The sequence below is a fragment of the Hemibagrus wyckioides genome, linkage group LG16, assembly GCF_019097595.1.
Source record: "Hemibagrus wyckioides isolate EC202008001 linkage group LG16, SWU_Hwy_1.0, whole genome shotgun sequence".
Taxonomy (NCBI): Eukaryota; Metazoa; Chordata; class Actinopteri; order Siluriformes; family Bagridae; genus Hemibagrus; species Hemibagrus wyckioides.
In genome coordinates, this window is record NC_080725.1 from 10089227 (window position 1) to 10107500 (window position 18274).

The following is an 18274-nucleotide window of genomic DNA, read 5'->3' on the forward strand; positions in this document are numbered from 1 at the left end:
ATTACACAAATAGCTTTTAATGATAGGTAAATAGTCCAGTTATTTACCTTTTGTTTTCTGGGAGACAAAAATTTAAAATACAGTGGCATGATTTTTTCTACTACAAAACAAAGGACCTGTGCCACTGAGGAATGTATAATAAACAGCAGCCATATCAGATGTGGTGTTTTTTTTTTTTTTTCTACACTACATGCTAGACAGACATTACATTACAGAGTTTTTTTATTTGATGGCATGAAAGGTTCAACTAAATATGTGCTGTAGACATTTATTTCACACGATTTGTTTTATTTAAACAGGTACCAAAAAAAAAGAAAGAAAAGAAATGTAAGTGAAGGAAATACAGGACTAATACATGCGCTACAATAATATATACTTTATTATTATTATTATTATTCATCACAGATTGTGTTTAATTACATGACTCTACAGAATAGTTATATCAGAAATGAATATACCTGTTTAAAAACACATTTAAATAACAAATAATCTAAATAATCAAGGTTTATACACAAAAAATGGTGTGAAGTTTCACATGTACCCCCAATGATTTATCCAATAGGCCAAAAATGTTAAATACAAATGGTCTTTTCCACTGTACATTCTTCTTCAAGGCTTCACCTAAACTGTAAAGGAGTAAAAAAAGTATTTAACAGCAAATTCAACATAAATGAAGCAATATCATTGTCAATGTTAAAAGTCTAGCAGATTTACATAATCAGGTACCTTATTTTTAAGGAGGCTGCCAGACTTGAAAATGGAAGGTTTTTTAGCTGGATGGTTTTTAGGAGGCTCAGGTTTGGGCAGTGCAGGCAGCGATGGCTCTGACATCACTGGAGGTAAAACACTGACAAACCCATCAATGTCTCTCTCTACAGTCTGATCGAGAGGAACTCCAGCCAGCTCGTAGTGTTTTTTTCTTAGCTCGCCCAGCCGCTGGCGTTCGTTGGACAGCTGATTTTCCAGCTCCAACACTTTCACCTGCACAAAGCCACATCATTGCTATGTATAAGTGAATATATTTGCTCTGTTATGCATTTCAATAATTCAGGCTCCTGGGATGCTATCCAAAATATCCTTCAGGGAATTACCTGAGATTCCATTTCCTCCGTCTTCAGCTTGATCAGGGAAATGCCTGAGAAATCCATGGGATCTGTGGGGTGCCATTACATAGAGTCAATCTAAAGTTGCATCTAAAATCAAGCATGTATAACTGAATGCTCCGGCATTGATGTTATCAGTAATTAGAGAGTAATTTGATGCAAAAAAGTTGACTTGACTTGTTCTTGACTACTGTAATGTTTAATTACATAGAAAGTGCCTTTCTTGCATTCACTAGAAATATGGAGGATGTTACACTTTATTTCATTGCCATTACACTTTTCCTTTTAAAACAGAAATTCAAAACTCTTTTTATTTATTTTTGTTTTCAACCTTTATAATTTTGATGGTTTAGCCCCTGTATACATCAGTGAAGGCTTTCATGCTGACTGTTAAATTAATTAAATGCTGCTTTGTCGCCTTTTTGTTAATACTGCAAAGATCTGGAACTCACCCTTATCTTCGATTTGCATCTGTCCAGTTTTTGTTGAAGTCACAACGACTGCAGCCATATCATTTACATGTCGGGAAGCTTGCAGCAGTGTATTAAGTTTCTTATTACTTCGGTCTGCCTTCACCTACAGTAACAGAGAAAGTGTGTTCAAACCAACAGTAAAACCATGGACCATGGAAGAAAGAACCACTCAGTTTTTGAGATGTAGCTCAAGATATACTGTACAACACACAATATATAATGAAACATTTTTCTCTTCTTTATCTTTTTTACCTTAGAGGCAGCCACAAGCTGGGCAGTGCTGGCAGCGATCTCATGGGAGCACACTATCAGTTCCTCATATTTGCCTCGGTCTGTCACTACTTTGTCAGCAGAATCACTAAATAATGAGGATGAAGTTAGACATGTAGTTAAATGTAGTTAAGGTGTGACTAATCATTTCTGACTTTTTTAACAGAAGTATAATGTTCCAGTTTTTGTAAAAAGCATAGGAGCTGAATTTAGCTATGAGTCAAACTCATCTACCCAGCACTAGTTAGTAAAACACTGAAGAACAGGTCTCATAACTGTATAGTTTTGATATCAGGTAGTGGTGGTAGTGTGTGTGTGTGTGTGGGGGGGGTAATCACTAGGTAATAAACAAGAAACTGGAGAAAATAATGTTTCCCCACTTCATCCAGTCACGTTTAAATACATGCAAAGCAAAAACAAATATGTGAAAGGGACAACACATGGTGTGTCATAGAATAGCCATAGACTTTCTGCCATTAAGTATAGTCAAGGGCACACACCATTTCTGATTACAAGAATATTCAAAATTTTGGATTATTGCAATTAAAAATCAATATTATAACAAACACAAGTTCAAATGCACTTACACCATCTGTGTGGCTCCCCATCCTACAGCCTTGGAGGCGGAGATAAGCCCCTCAGTCCAGCAGGAATTCTTGGCATAGAAATCTTTCACAGAGCTAGATCCCTGTAAAACACTGGCATTAATGAGCAAATCCTACAAAATTCTTGCAGAATATTTAATTCTTTCTCTTTTTTTCCCTCTAATCTTACCCGACCGCTTTCCACAATGTCCTTCTGTAAATCTGTGGCAGCTGTGACCAACATGTGTATAGCCTGTAGGAAACATGCATAGTGCATGATAAACTGAAATTTTCACACAAATGTAGAACTGGGTCTGAGAAATCTAAAATCAGGTGTGCTAAAAGAGAGAGAATGATAAACCCTGCAATACTCTAGTACATGAGACTTACTTTCATCAGATCAGAGCAGGAACCAAGGATGCTGATGGGGAAAATGCAAAAAACAACTGAATGCCAGAGTCAAGCAAAAACATTTCAATCAGAATGTAATGATTGATTTTTGCAGGATAAACTGATTGAATCCCAAACTAACCTTTGGTTAACTTCCAATTTTAATCCAGATGTATCTCGTCTTGCTTGGCTCAATATTTCCTGTCAAACGAGCAAAAATAAAGCCATACATAAACAAAGTATACTGTGGCCATGGAAAATAATAATTTATGGCTGTCATTCGGGTGTATCTTTCTTATAATGGGATACTTCTAATGGAGCAAAACGTTTGACCATTACACTCTCAGCTCCTTATTAGTTATTCGTATTGTTTCCTGACAGGTGGAGAAAAATAGAATCGATTTTCACATCATGTAGTTATAAGTAATCTTCCACTGATGTCTAGTACTGCTCTTACCTCCATCCTCATAACTGCATCCTCAATAGCGGTGGAGGTGGCAGCCATCTCTTTATCCACCATGTCTGCCAGCTCTGCTTTCAGAACGTCTGCATCATTTCGTCGTAAATCCTGCAGAGAGCAATCCCTCATAAGTCCAGTTTAATACTGTATAAAGATTCTTAACGAGGTCTCAGCAAAACATAAAAAGCAGGCAGTTACACCACATGGCAAATCAATTCAAGTCAACTACATCACATTATCGAGAAATATATGTTTTGATAAATAAACAGCCTCATGGATAAATGCAGCCTCTTCTTCTCTAGACAGCATAGCTGGCTACTTCTACAAAGATTAAACACAAGTTTGCTACCTTCTTGGCACCTGTTTTCTTTACATTTTTTCTGTTTTCCATACAAACACAGACACTCACAGTGGCTTGGTTGAGGATACGCTGGACCGTGTAGCGGATGGCGCTCGGGTCAGCTCCCTGCAGTGTGGCCTTCAGCTTGAGCTCTTTAAGGAACTGCAGACAGTGAGTAGCACAGTCCCTGCAGTTATCGGTCAGCCCTAAAACACAGGTGAAAGGAGAGGGATGAAAACAAAGAAACAGTCCTCTTCCTTGAATGCCACAAACTATGCATCATAAAAATTACTCTAAAATTCCTGTATCTAATAGTCAGAGGATTCTTAGACTAGATGTGCATGCACAACTCTACATAAAGGCGAATGATTTAAGTTACTGTATGGCAGTATTTATGTGGTGGAGGTTAATTGTAATCAGAGGTGGGTTGATTAATTTTCTCATGTTTCAGATTGTTAAAATGGCCTGTGGCTAGTGAACACATTTAAGGTTGCCAGATATTCCTTTAATAGAGATATATGAGACACGGTCTCTAAGTCGTGTCTCAACCACCAGTGTTAAACGCAAGCATTTGTGTTTAAGAATAATACTGGCCTTGAATTAATTTACAAATACAGTATGAATCTACATCTATATTTCATTAAAGCTGCTTCAGGCCAATATCTGTAGTTACATCTAAATAGTGAGGTATTAATTCCTTTCTACGCTGTTTTATTTCATGTATGTGGTTACCATCCAAGCTGCAACACCCTCCACTAAAGTCTTATGAGCTGCATGTTTTATGGGCTTTGTTTATGACTGTGTTCTTACTGTCAGCTTGGTCAGTGGGTGCAGAGTGGGATGCAGCAGCTCCATTAACAATAGTGTCTGCTGCAAGGTGGGAAAACTGAGTCACAGATCTCAACAGCCCACTGGCATCTGGAAGGAAAAGAAAAATCATACTGCTGAATCATTTACTGATTTTCTTGCATAAAGAGCATTGAAAATGTTCTGATAACTGAAATCTCACCATCCAGATTTCTTAAGTACCCAGCATGACTTTGTTGCATCTTGTCAATGGACACCAGAGTGGTCTCGGCCCGATTGATCAAATATTCTGGTATCAAAAGAGGAATTTATGTAAAAGGAGATTTTTTTATTTTTGTACATTTTTATTTTTGTCTATTTTTGTACAGTTAAAAGATGATACTGATGCTTGCTTAAGAGACATACCAGGAGTGCAAACACAACGCACGTGCATGGGGTCATCCACTTTGGCCAGAGCATCTAATATGATGCCCTCCGCCTCCACCACAGCGCATTGCAATAAGCAAAACTGCTCCTCCTGCAGCTTTAGCTGAAGCTCCGACTCCCGGCTCAACTGAACACACACACACACACACAGGTCAGATTTCCTAATAAAACATTTATCATACAACTAAAAATGTCTGACCAATGTGTAATGAAAGAATGACAGAAAGGGCATGATCGTTTTTTTTTTTAATGCAAGCTATACATTTTCAGTAAGTGACCCCCACTGTGCATGTCTTATAGGATCCAGCCAGAGGAAATTTCCCAAACCCATTCCAATTCTTCGAATGCCGGGTTATCAAATCATGGTTATCATTATACTTAAATCTTACTCCACCTGCGCAATAATAAGAATACATTTTTTTTTTTTTTTTTTTTTACATAACACTGTTCAGTAATCTATAGATGCTTGACCTTGGCATGTAGTTGGCTCTGCAGGGTGCTCAGCTCTCTCTGGTTCTTCTCTCTCTCCTGCTGCAGCATGGTCTGGTGCAGCTGAGCAGCCTGGCGCAGGTTAGCAAGCTCGGCCTCCTGCTCTTTCAGAGAACGCATCAGTGTTTCCTTTTGAGCCTGCAGCCCCACCAACACAGTGTTCATCTCATGTCCAGCCTATAACCCATAAAATAAAAAATAAGCCTTTATCAAACAGAACTCATTTATAGAAAAAAAATGAAGTCATCCCATTCATATGCACCTACTCTCTTCAGTCAATTAGGAGAAATACGGTTACCGTCTCCTTGCTGTGAAGAGCACTTTGAACATTTGTCACTTCTGCTCTCCTCGTCTCTAGCTCTTGTTTCAGTTGGGCGATTTCCAGCTGCTGCTCCTGCTCCCGCTGCAGCTGTCAATACATGAACAAATACTCAAATACATCACATGCTACATCACTCTGTCCTGAGCAGCCAGTGAGAGCTCACACACTTACACCATAAAAGAACAACTGTGTTTTACAGTTCATTTAGAATGAGTGGAGTAACACACACAATCAAATACAACCAATCTGGACTTTTTCCTGTAATACATTAAGTGCTGACTCAATTACTGAGGAATTGGTTATTGATTAAAAATTTGATGGCAAATATGAAAATATGAGGCAAAATGAACCTTTACTATGACCTCCAGGCCTGATTTGAATAAGGCAGTGTATCTGTTTATTACTGAGAAAACACACAGCCCTGCTTCGTGATTGGGTAAAACAGACCTATTTATATACTTGTAGCCTGGCAGACTCAATTAACACTTTAAATCAGTTTGTAATTTTATGACCTCACTCACTTTTTCTTGTAGTTGGCTCTTCAGTGAGTCAATCTCCCTCTGGTATTTGTCTCTCTCTTGCTGCAGCGTGATCTGGTGCAACTGAGCAGCCTGGCGCAGTTTAGCAAGCTCGGCCTCCTGCTCTTTCAGTAAACGCAACAGTTTTTCCTTCTCAGCCTGAAGCCCCACCAACACACTGCTCAGCTGATCTCCTGCCTAAAACACACATCAATCTGTGATAATACCACGAACAATAAATCACATTTAATGTGTGACGTAAGGAAATACACACCGCCTCTTTACTCTGTAGTGCACTCTGCACACTTAGTGCCTCTGCTCTTTTCAACTCCAGCTCTCTCTTTAGTTTATCCAACTCCATCTGCTGCTCCTGCTCTCGACTCACCTGTAGACACACAGACACACACACAGGCTGTTTCACTTTTTTCTTCTTCATAAATCATTTGGCTTATTCTTCGTAGCCTGGTCTTTAAGAGTATATTAGCTGGCCAGAGAGTTCAGTTCCTTCTCTTCCACACAATCAAAAACAGTGTTTAAAATCTAAAGTACCTCCAAGAGCTATTTCTACACAGTAAAGGGAGTGTTTGTTATCAGGGATGTTTGGGGGCCTAATTATCATGTACAAATGCAAATAACATTCGTAGATTAAAGCCAGCATTGTTACATTCTATTACACCGGTAAAGGATATGCATGAGGTTGAGAGCATTTTTATAATATGGACAGCACATGGAATCAGCATTATATCTTGTTACATCTGGCAGAATATGCCATTCAATACCTCTGTGCAAATTTCAGTGCTTCACTCACTTTTTCCTGTAGTTGGCTCTGCAGGGTGCTCATCTCTCTCTGGGTCTGCTCTCTCTCCTGCTGCAGTGTTGTCTGGTGCAGCTGGGAGCTCTGGCGCAGGTTAGCAAGCTCGGCCTCCTGCTCTTTCAGAGAACGCATCAGTGTTTCCTTCTCAGCCTGAAGCCCCACCAACACACTGCTCAGCTGATCTCCTGTCTATCACACACACAAGATTTTGAGATTCTGGTACAAAGGATAAATCTAGTGTAAGAATACATATCTACAGGCACACTGACACTAACCTTTTCTTTGCTCTGGAGCACACTCTGAACATTTGTAATTTCAGCTTTACTGGTCTGCAGCTCTTGCTTCATTTGGACAATTTCTGCCTTCTGTGCTTCAAGCTAAATATTAGAGTAAAGCTGATTAAATTTAGTATAATTGTAAGGTAAAGGATCAATTATCAATTAATAATAAACTAACTAAGGTTTTATGAGAATTTCTATAAATCATACATTTTAAGTTCCTATAATAATGGAAATACTGGATTTGAACACCGATATTAGAAAACAATGCTGCACTTTGTGGATTAAAATATGAAATAGCAGATTTCAAACGAAAAAGCTAGCTAACAGCTCAAAAGTTCAACCTTCGTATTGTTCTCCTGTTTGATCTGCTCCAATTCTACTGCGATCTGCTGCTTGGCCTGGACCAGTTCCTCCTGGGCTTGCTGCGTGCTGGCCAGCTGCTTCACCATGTCTGCATTCTGACACACAAAACAATGTGTTACACAGAGTGGGAAAAACTGGTTACAATTCACTTTCTATAAAGTGATTATTGATGTAAGATTGAGCACCTTTCTCATGAGATCAGCGTGTCTGGTGACCAGCTCGGCATGCTTTTCTTTAAGCCGAGTGAAATGCATCTGGGCAGTTTGAACTCGGCCTACAACGCAGATGTTTCAGCGTGTCATTGGTCTATAACTAAATAACAAAGACTATATTCTGCAGGTGAAAGTAGTAAAGTCTAGAAGTCTTAAATACAAAGACACACTCACAAGTGACACATTTATGCTGGAATAATCTTTATCAATAAAAACTTTTCTAATAATTCATATAACAATAATGTGACACAAATATGTCGCCTATTAAATGCGAGTGTTTACAGAAGTTACATGTGAGTGTGAACCGAAATAGCACCTCTGACTGGTTCAAGACCTGTTCCGGTACTGTTAAGTATTAAATAGCCTATCCTCTGTGACATACTTAAAGTATGAGTTTGTAGAAAAGAATACTCACTGTCATCTACAGAGGCCTGCATACTCGCTGCGATTGCTGTCTGTGCCCTTAATGCCTCCACCTCCATGCGCAACTGCTCATTCTCCACCAAGGCCATCTGCTTGTGAGTGCGCTGATCTTCCAGCTCCGCCTCCAACTTATTCACCTGGTCCTTCAGGTGAACGACGGCACGCTGGGCCTGCACGCACAGTGAATAAACCTATTCAATACCGACCTTTAGGAATTAATTCACTAGCAAGCTTTAGGCTCAGTGTTTATTCTGTACATCTGTTTACTTTACCTCAGCTTTGAACATCTTCATCTCAGGTTTCAGTGCTTCGAGCTCCTTCCTCATAGACTCATTCTCCCTAAAGACAGACAGACAATCATTATAGACTCCAAATCTGAGATATATCAGAGTGAAAAGGAAGTCTGCTGCATAATGATAGTGCTTCAATAATGACAGTACATTACCTTTGGGCAGGTATATCATTTGTTGGGTCGTATTGGTTTAAAGAATAGAACTGTTCAGAGAAAATGTGAAATATGGAGTTAGTCACTATCATGGAAGATCACCTTCAAAATCTTAGCTATGACAACATTAGCATACCATCGGGTATCCTTCACCAGCTTCCACCTGACTCTCTGTATCATCATCTTCAGGAAACTGATCATGAACCACCACTGGCTTGACATAATCAGTCATTGAAGCTGCACGCAAGAAGTTTGGAGGGGACTGTGCATACAGAATTGTGTGTGTTAGCTATTTATTTATGTGTAAACATCCAGAACATGCTGCATGCACGATAAGGCTGTGCATTATACAACTTTACTGTGGTATTAGAGGAATACAACTCTTCAGGACATGCTGTCATAGGAAAGTAATCAGCTTTGTGGTGGTAAGGTAAAGGTGGTGTTAAAGTGTACAGAACATAATAAATTCATTTGATACAAGCAAAGACTGATTGATTTTGGAGTAGAATTCACTCACTCACTCTACTGTACTCATGCATACATTTCTGGCATATAATCTTTATGGAATCTTACATCAGGAAAATCAGGGATCTGTATGATGGATTTAAAGAACTCCAGGCTCCTGGCTTTCTCAAAGAACTGGGAAAGACTGAGAGGGAAAACAAAAGAAGCAAATGCCACATTAATTTCAACAAGCTTCTGATCTTACAAGAACAAATCTAGATGAGTGACAATAATTGCTTGCCTGTTGAACTGATCACGGAATCGCTCACGATGTCCCAACAGAGCATCTATGGGTATTCCTTTAACACCCAAAACACATAGATCAGTACATGTAAATGTCACTGAAGGTATTCTTTTAGTGACACCACTTGTCAGTCACTAAATTAGTAGTATAATCTTGAAGATGTCATGCAAAACAGCAGAGAGTAAAACGGTGTGTTGCAAAAGTATTCGCACCCCCATCACCCTTATCCTCCATCCCCATTGTGTAACGTTACAAGAGGCCTCGTCTAATTGCAGTAAAAGTAAAAAGGTGGATCACTTATGGAAAATAAAGTCTACTCACGGCTATGCAGCTTGAACAGGAGCTTGACGAGGAAGTGATAGAGAGGGCTGCAGTCTTGGATGAGCAGGACCAAGGGAGCTAGGCGGCACTGACCCACGACGGTCGTCGAGCTCGTATTGTTGGATTCAAGCTGTCTGAAAACTGCACAGAAAGATAAAACCAGCCCATAGTAAGTATATATAGTACAAAATTATATAAACACATGCTATTAACCTTAATGACGTGAATATTCCGCTGAATAGACTAGTTTACCTGTTTCTTGTAAAACAAGCGCAGCGTCCATATAATCTTGCACTTCACCTGTGATTTCAAACCTGAACACCAAAAAAATCACCAACTTTCCTACACAGCACTTTTATTGGGAAAATTTTTACTTAAATGACATTAGAACTGGATACAAACACTCACACTTCGTTTATATCAACCGCAATAGCCCTCTCGAGGACCTCGTCAGGAGCTTCAAGATTTGGTGGAATCGTTGTGCGCTGTTAAGGAAATATATGGAAAATTTCTAAAGTGTGTTTATTAAAAGGTTACTACATTTGTGGCGACTTTAGTGTGTATGGAAGCTATGGTTAAATTCAATTTTCAGTACAGGTTCTACAATAAGCAAGAAAGGAGGTGAAAACAGACACAGTTTCACAAAATGCACAGAGGGTAAGCAATAATTCTACCATTTACAACAATTCTGTATTTCTGTATGTATTTCTGAGGGTTTGTTTTTTTTTTTAAGAGAGGCATACTTGTTCAGCAGTATATTAGCTCACCTTACAATGGAAGTCAATTTTGACGCACAGGAATTTTGCATAAAGAGCAACAATATGCCCATATCGATCATGGAGGCTTCCCTACACAATGCAGGACAAAATCTCAGCAAGGTGAACATTCTCGAACAATATTAACACTTTTACATCTAGCAAAATCAAACTCACTGTAAAGCTTTAACAGTTAGATACTGTACGTATTAGTTTTTATTCACCTACCCATAAAGTTCCCATTTGCTTAATATTTGGGACATGTCCTCGGCTATCTCGCAGGGTCTGAAAGTTGAGGCAAAAGAAATGCGGTTATGACGAGGCCATGGGTTCACATCCAACTTTAGCAAACAGCAGAGTTTAAAGTGTTTAGAACCTAAAACTGTTCAATTGCTGACTCTGAAATGGCACCTTGACAGATGCCCTACTCTATTTTTGTTGTAAAAGCACTCTAGAAAAAGGATTCGGCTGTTTAATGCACCTCTCGTAGGTGGGCATTCATTAGTGTGAAAATCTCAGTGTATCACAGGATAAACATCGACAGCAGCTGCAGATACTAAATCAATTTAAATGAACCACTCTTAATCCATAGTTTTTCAAAAATAAATTTAGTACATTTCATGTTTTGCTGTCTTGATACAGTATTTGGAAAAAAATAAAAAATAGAGCAAGCTCAGTACAGAGTCATATCTGTATACTGTCACACACCCATCTCTGGTATTTTAACATCTAGTGTCATGTGTTGGATAAGTTAGCAGGACTCACATTAGGATGACCATCACGTAGGAGTTTATGCACCATATGGCAGAATTTCCAGCTGACGATGGCGTTGCTGGCCAGAGGCAAATTCACTGCATGGGACCAGAAAGTAACGGCTCCACTTTCCCAATGAGTTCCTAACAGGATATCTGTAGTAATGTTGAGGAAAGGCCATGCTGACAGCAAAACACCAGAACTCATCTGTTTATAAAGTTTGCTTTGAGTTTTAACCTTGATCCTTAGACTTTTTCCCCCCAATCCAGCTACACTCAGGTCCTCCAAACCCACCTTGTGTAACATAAACATTAACCAAGCCATGCTATTATTTTGCACTGTGCAAATTCTAGGTCGGCATTATTGAATCAGTACAAAAACATTTTAGATTTTCCATTTTTCCCAATGTAAACAAGCAAGTGTACAATTTTCTAACCTAAGCTCGATGATACAAAGTGCTGTGACACCAAATTTTCATTTTATTATTTTTGAAGGCATCATTGCTTTACAGTATTTTTTTTCCCACACATGCCTAAGACTCTTACATAGAACTGTATAATTACTTCCTGTCTTCCGCCATTAAAAAGAGAATATTAAAGAGAATGTAAAACACTTAAGGCTCTGAAAGATACTGCGGCCATATTTTGCCTTTATCGGAGCCTCTGTGCTGGTTATGCACTTTGAAATGCTCTGCAGCTGTGAAGGAGAAAATACAATTAGATTGATTCTAAGTTAAATAATATACAGTAAGGAATATATTACAGTATGACCGCATATTTACCTGAAGTTTGACAAATTGTTCTTTTTCTGCTGCCAGCGCCTTCTCAGATTTGTCCTTTTTTTCACTTTTATCTCTCGACATTTTTTCAGTCCTGTTTGAATTGCAACAAAGTTGACTGGTCAGAAACTATTTGTGATTCTAGCTCAGTCCTCAATAGGCCGCTGTTGGATATGTAGGAATTAGGAAGCCTTTTCTTCATGCACCAGGTTTTCAAACATCTTTAGTATGTATAAGATTTAATCTTTGGCAAGGATGACTCAGATGACAGGTCAGTTTTAACATGTTACTTTTCCATGTTTTTTAAGTGTTCTTTAATTTTGAGAAATAAAATGATTTAAATCGGTTTTCTTCATTATACAATGGCAACTTCTTTACATTTTGTCCCCTAAAATGGTCATTATGCAAACAAAATCAGTCATACATTTTCCAGTCAGGTTTTATATATATATAAATTATGGATGATGTTATAACATTTGTGTATACAGTATATGAAATTATCACTACCTCTAAAAACAAGTAGTTCAAGTCAGAATAAAAAAATATTAATACTATTTCAAACTTAATGCATATACAAAATTTTTTAAAAATACCTTTGCGGTTGTTCCCACATTTCCTGAGAGAGTAAAAACGAATGTTTTAAAATATCCAAAGAGCTTGATTTAAATAAGGAAAGATGACATCCGCCTCACACAGGCACAAGTGAAGAGCACTGAACTGTTCCTCTAGTGTAAAATTGTCAAAACCCACACAGGAGAGTAAAAACAGGTCTGATTACAATGCAATAGGAATGACGAAACAAAGTGCACGATCCAAGCCATCTTGTAAGACAGGTTTAACAGTGTATAAATGGGTACTTGACAGGTTTAACACTTTATAAATGGGTAGTTGGTCCACAGGACAAAGCAACATGTTTACATTTATGTTTTTAAGAAGTATAATAGTGCCCTAGGTCTTTTCATACAAATGGCAATCATCATAAATTCTGTAGACAAAATATTTGTATCCATCACTCTTTGGTTTCCTTAGAACTATTTATTTGTATTAAAATGGGCTGGAAATATGGAGGAATGGCTATATCCACAGGAAGAACCATTAAAGATGTCCATGTTGGTCTGTTTCCATAGTTCATGTAGGTCTATTCGCAGATCTGTTCAACAGATTCTGTGAACTGGCGATGCTGTGGAGTTGGGAGTCATCCTAATGGGAAAATAAAAACAGATTTTTTTTTTCACATTGATGCTCCATTAAAATAAAAAAAAGAACAGAAGAATACAAAGATATACCCTTCATTTACTTTTGGATCTTATTGGGGGACCGTATTGTTACGACCGCCGTTGAGGCTGCAGACAGAGTTACAGCGTGAACTGGAACTCAGGACAGGACTTGAGCTATGATGTGTTGGAGGGCTCTGAGAACGGCTTAGGGGTTTTCCAGAACCGAGTTCCAGACTGGCCACCATTTGCTGCGACTCCGCCAGCAAGCGCTTCAAGCGACATGTGGACGAGGTGAACGCCTCCTGCTGCTGGAAGAAATGTTCTAGAGCTTTATTTTATTTATCTTGACTAATTGTCTATTTGCAAGAAGTCAAGATAATTGGGCTTTAAGTGTAATTTTCAAGAGGTTTCCCTGCTCATCAATTCAACAATTCTGAAACAATGAATACTGTGGATAAGGTACCATAATGAGTACCATAATAAAATCTATGAATCTATCTATCTTCCGGTCCGTGGACCATTCACATTTAACATGGTCACTCGCACCTGGGGGCAATCTATCTTACCCAATCCAGCTACTGACTGTTTTTGGTGGGGGTGTTAACTGTGAATAGGTGTAATACCTGTTTGCTGAGTGCCGTGTCCTCTACAAGTCCAGGACTCATTGTCCTCCTCTGTGGTGAGGGCGTGGAACAGTCCACATACATGCAAGTCACATCCCCTGGACTGGGTAAAAAGATCAATCTTATCACCATTACTCAAACAGACTACTGATTTAGTGTTAATATGCAGTGGTCGAGGAAACAGAGCAGGAGAACTGTAGAACAAAAACCACACTATGCTGCAGCATGTTTCTTGAGAAATATGGCGTCTATTTCAGTGATTTGGGCAGTCTGACTGCTGTCAAGAGGGCTGAAGAGGGTTGTTCAGATTAACATCCACGAGCAGCACTTGGTCCTCCATCTCTGCACTGTGGTTAATGATGGCTATGAAGTCCAGCTCAGTTCCACTGCTACAGCAATCTACTGCCTTATTCTCTTTACTACATTCACAACAGTGGAGTAATGTGGGCACTAAAGGCCCATCACTGCCACTGACTGGAGTTTTGCAGGTCTGCACTTGCTTCTCCACATCACCGCAGACACCCTGTTTGAGTGTGGGTTCTGCTGATGTAATTGCGGTGATTGATTGATTCTCCCTGTGCTCGGATATGACTAGGCTTTCGCTACGGCACTCTCCTATCGACTCTTGTATCACTGTCTCTTGATGGTTACAATGTTCTAATGCACAACTGGCTCCTTCGACACTCTTCACTAAAACCACAAACATGTTTTGATTAAAACTGCTCAGATTTTTTTTCTTGGAAACGTTTCACTTACCTCACAAGTGACCTTTGACTTTCATACTGCATCAGTGTCTCTCTGGTGGTCTCTAGGTTGAGCTTCAGGAGCTGTAGATCATTTTGCTGGTGCTCACACACCTGTGACATCACACACACACACACACACACAGTATGTTCAACCTCCCATCCTACTCTTTTATGTTATGACTCCATCACATCTATTCTTGTCTCCAACGGATCAAAAACTGCAAAAATATGCATTATGCAAAAAATAAAACTGAATGGGACATGCTGCTATAGGAAAATAATCAACACAGTGCTTCATCTCTCACTGTTATAATGTGCAAACACTCCTTACAGAAAACGTCATGATATTAACAACTGCATATTTTGAAATGTTAAATTTCAATCCATTTATTGTTAGTGTTAGATTATGTAAAGCATCCGACCATGAAGGTCCCCGTGAACGAGCTGTGGTCTAAGTGATCCAAATTGTTTTTTTTCTATGTGCGGTTTTCTTAAAAACTTTTAAAGGCCATTAACCCTTGACCTTTAAAGCAGATATTTATGAGGAGGCTGAATTAGTGATTATGATAATGGATACTGAGTTTTAGCTTGACAACACAAATGGTCATAATTTCCTAAAATGTTTTCTGGATTCTGTACTTCAACAGGTCTTGAACAAGTGCCTTTAAGTTGGGTCAGACATGTGATAAGGTCAAGCTCATGGCCAATTGAGCCTCCTGAGGAGAAATGGAAGAATTACTTAGGGAATGTTGAAAAACCAGATGACAGCTAAGAAACAAGAAAAGGGGGAGGGCAATGACATTTTTAGAAACTGATAACTGATAGTAAATAATTAAAGGAGCGTCACAAGGTTTACTAAATATACTTATGAAATGTTACTTGTCAAAAAAGGTGGGACGGGGTTGGGGTGGAACATGATCTAATATCTACTACACTCTACTAGCTGTTCAGTGATATCTACTGAAATCTTAAGCCTGGTATGGTGGGAAATACCTGTCGCAGGCAGAGCAGCTCAGACTCGGTGCGCTCTTGTTTTGATCGTGCAAGAGCGAGTAACTCTTCCTTCCAGCTTTCACTCTCATCTAAGCAACATGGTGTGACAAAGCATGAACAACCCAAGATCTGTCACAGTCAGGGTTAGCAGAATGTGACCTACTTTGCATACAAACAGTACCATTTAAATAAATAAACAGTACAATCTAAATTAATGAAACTGGCTTTGCTTGGTTATGTAAACGACAAGAATCTGAGCGCACAGGAAAGTGACGGAGACACAGACAAACAGATCATGAATAACTACACAATGTGATGTGAGTGTACAGAGAACACAGCATAATATACGCTATGTTATGCAACTGAATGAAGAAAATATTCAACACATTTTAAATAAGGACCATAGTTTCCTTTCTACATCGTTCTACCTGCGAGAGCCAGTTCTTTCCGGAGCAGCTGGTTCTCTTGTCTAAGCCGAATGAGCTCCTCTCTCTGAGTGTTGTTTTCTAGAGTCTTCTCTTGAAGCTCATCTGGGGACATTTTTTTTTTAAATTAATGCATGTCTCAACACAATAGGTTTCAGGACATAATAATAATAATAATAATAATAATAATAATAATAATAATAACAACAACAACAACAGATTATAGCCATATCAGTTGGGAGAGATGAAATGTGCCAGTGCCTCCTGAAACCAATATTTTGATACAAATTTAAATAAATGAATCAATTTCAGTTTGTCTATTATATATGTACATAAGTATGTAACATGGTGTTACCGAGAAATTCTCTAATTTGGCTGATGGGTACCGGAAGGACATATTTGACCATTTCTGAAACGAGCTGTTTTATATGGAACCTAGGGATTTAATACATAAGAACTAGCACCAACCCATGACCTCAGTTCTTCTGTGAAAAACACCTCACAGAATGCATAATGAACCTGGGGAAAAGAAAATTCATTTGCCAAACCAGAAGGTGGCAGCAGCCTGTATTCTACAATCCTCGCCCCTTTTTGTTTGTAATACTACAAGGTGGAAGTGAAATGATCTTAATTGGGATTTTCTTTATCATTAAATTTAGGTAATATGTTTAACAATTAAAGGTGCAAAATAAAAAATATATGTTGGTTAAATAAGTACTTCACATTCCTGGGTCAGTACTTGGTAAAACACGTTTAACAACTGCAAACTCTTTTGAGATTCTCAGATTACTAGGACCAGCAAAAACGGACATCCATTGTTTTGGTATGTCCAAGCTGTAAAGGCTAAAATGTCCAGCGATAATTTTCTTACCTTTTAGTTGAGCATTTTGATGTCTGGCCTCTCTGAGGCGACGTTTGTACTCCTCGGTTTCCTGTAACGTTTTGCTCTCACGAGCCTGGCACTCTTTTAGCGATGACTCTGATTCCCCGAGCCGATCAGTTAGGCCTAATATGTGATTTGTGGCTTCTGTCAGATCTTTGTCCTGAGTAAATTCATTATATATATATTTAAATGGAAAGAAATGGTAAAAACACTCATCAGCCCATAGTAGTGTGACAGAACTCAAGAGGAAGGAGAGCTACCTTCAGCTTGAGCATGGAGCTAAGCTCTTCCTCATGAACTTGAAGCTGGCCAAGCTGGGATGAGAGAGTCAGGATGCTCGAGTTCAGACTCCGATTCTTCTCCTGTTAAAAGTCATCAGCATTTAAGATCTAAACATTTGAACAGACACACAAACATTTTTAATCTTTATAAAATTTCTTTCTCTGTTCTAATTAAACATCTTCATGCGATCATGTCTGATGTAACTAAACTATACAGATCCTTCTAAATAAGGTGAGATGGACAGGAAACAGTTACCTCCAGGTCTTGGTGTTGTTGGCTGCTGTGCTGTTGTCTCTGGCTGAGCTCCTGCATCCGCTGCTGCATGCTTCTGAGCTCCCTGCGGCTGTCCTGCTCTCGTACCTCCGCTGCCTTTAAACGCTTGCTAATGGCTCGGATCACTTCGTTGCGCTTCTGCAGCTCATCTACATTGAGAGAACCCACATATATATATATATCTCAGTTTATATTTTATCTTAGAAATTGTTAGTGTTGTCTGAAATAATCAACATGCACCCTTTTATTTCATTATTGTTATTTACTTCTCTATATACTAAAGAATAGACAAAAATCCAAAATCTGTATAGTAATAACTGTCTTCATTAATATCATTCAATATCAGCACAATATGCCTTACACGTCCACTATACATGATTGCTAATGTACACTATATTGGCTCATTCATGTCTTTATGGGCCTTGTTTTGTGCACTGGTGCACAGTAACGTTGGAACAGGAAGGGACCATCCCCAAATTGACCAATGTCTGACCAATGAAATTGTGCAAAATGTCTTGGTATGCTGAAGCATTAAGAGATCCTTTTACTGGAACTAAGGGCCCAAGCCCAACACCTGAAAAAACCCTGAAAAACACCACCATTCAATGATTCGGAGGGGTGTCCCAAAACTTTTGCCAATATGGTGTATACTACTTATTAAACGTAAGTCTTCATAGCAATGTGATACAAAAATGTGTATTGTGGAAATTTATAATTAACAAAAGACATTTAGCCGACTTTGGAGCTCTATTTAAGT

General features: G+C 38.8%; 2 protein-coding genes across 6 annotated transcripts in view; both read right to left on the reverse strand.

The window, feature by feature from the left end:
• Window positions 1–365: 365 nt before the first annotated feature.
• Window positions 366–12806, reverse strand: LOC131366998 (huntingtin-interacting protein 1-related protein). 2 transcript variants are annotated; one of them, XM_058412159.1, is made up of 37 exons: window positions 12669–12806; window positions 12079–12169; window positions 11930–11993; window positions 11310–11452; window positions 10773–10829; window positions 10557–10637; window positions 10198–10274; window positions 10042–10103; window positions 9790–9930; window positions 9466–9523; window positions 9294–9369; window positions 8857–8982; window positions 8721–8770; window positions 8548–8614; window positions 8268–8445; window positions 7826–7914; window positions 7619–7735; window positions 7272–7373; window positions 6991–7185; window positions 6457–6567; window positions 6186–6380; window positions 5641–5745; window positions 5325–5519; window positions 4833–4980; window positions 4630–4716; window positions 4431–4538; window positions 3690–3826; window positions 3278–3388; window positions 2963–3021; window positions 2821–2851; window positions 2621–2683; window positions 2434–2534; window positions 1829–1934; window positions 1556–1679; window positions 1092–1153; window positions 727–981; window positions 366–626 (listed from the first exon to the last, which is right to left on the reverse strand). In XM_058412159.1, the coding sequence occupies exons 1-37, from the start codon at window positions 12686–12688 to the stop codon at window positions 618–620; spliced, it is 3801 nt and encodes a 1266-aa protein (XP_058268142.1). In that variant the 5' UTR covers window positions 12689–12806; the 3' UTR covers window positions 366–617. The 2 variants fall into 2 exon arrangements, with proteins under 2 accessions (XP_058268142.1, XP_058268141.1); XM_058412158.1 differs by having other exon boundaries at window positions 367–626; window positions 5641–5751.
• Window positions 12807–13135: 329 nt separating this feature from the next.
• The window catches only part of ccdc62 (coiled-coil domain containing 62), a 7163-nt gene continuing 2024 nt past the window's right edge, over window positions 13136–18274 (reverse strand). Inside the window, exons 5-13 of one of the 4 annotated variants that reach the window (XM_058412162.1) lie at window positions 17500–17666; window positions 17223–17324; window positions 16951–17122; window positions 16083–16184; window positions 15655–15743; window positions 14672–14772; window positions 13916–14018; window positions 13373–13597; window positions 13136–13275 (exon numbers count right to left, since the gene is read on the reverse strand). In XM_058412162.1, the coding sequence (XP_058268145.1) occupies window positions 13382–13597; window positions 13916–14018; window positions 14672–14772; window positions 15655–15743; window positions 16083–16184; window positions 16951–17122; window positions 17223–17324; window positions 17500–17666 (1052 nt within the window). In that variant the 3' untranslated portion in view covers window positions 13136–13275; window positions 13373–13381. Of the gene's footprint in view, window positions 13276–13361; window positions 13601–13915; window positions 14019–14671; window positions 14773–15654; window positions 15744–16082; window positions 16185–16950; window positions 17123–17222; window positions 17325–17499; window positions 17667–18274 lie in introns of all 4 variants that reach the window. The other 3 variants (XM_058412160.1, XM_058412161.1, XM_058412163.1) reach the window with 3 other exon arrangements.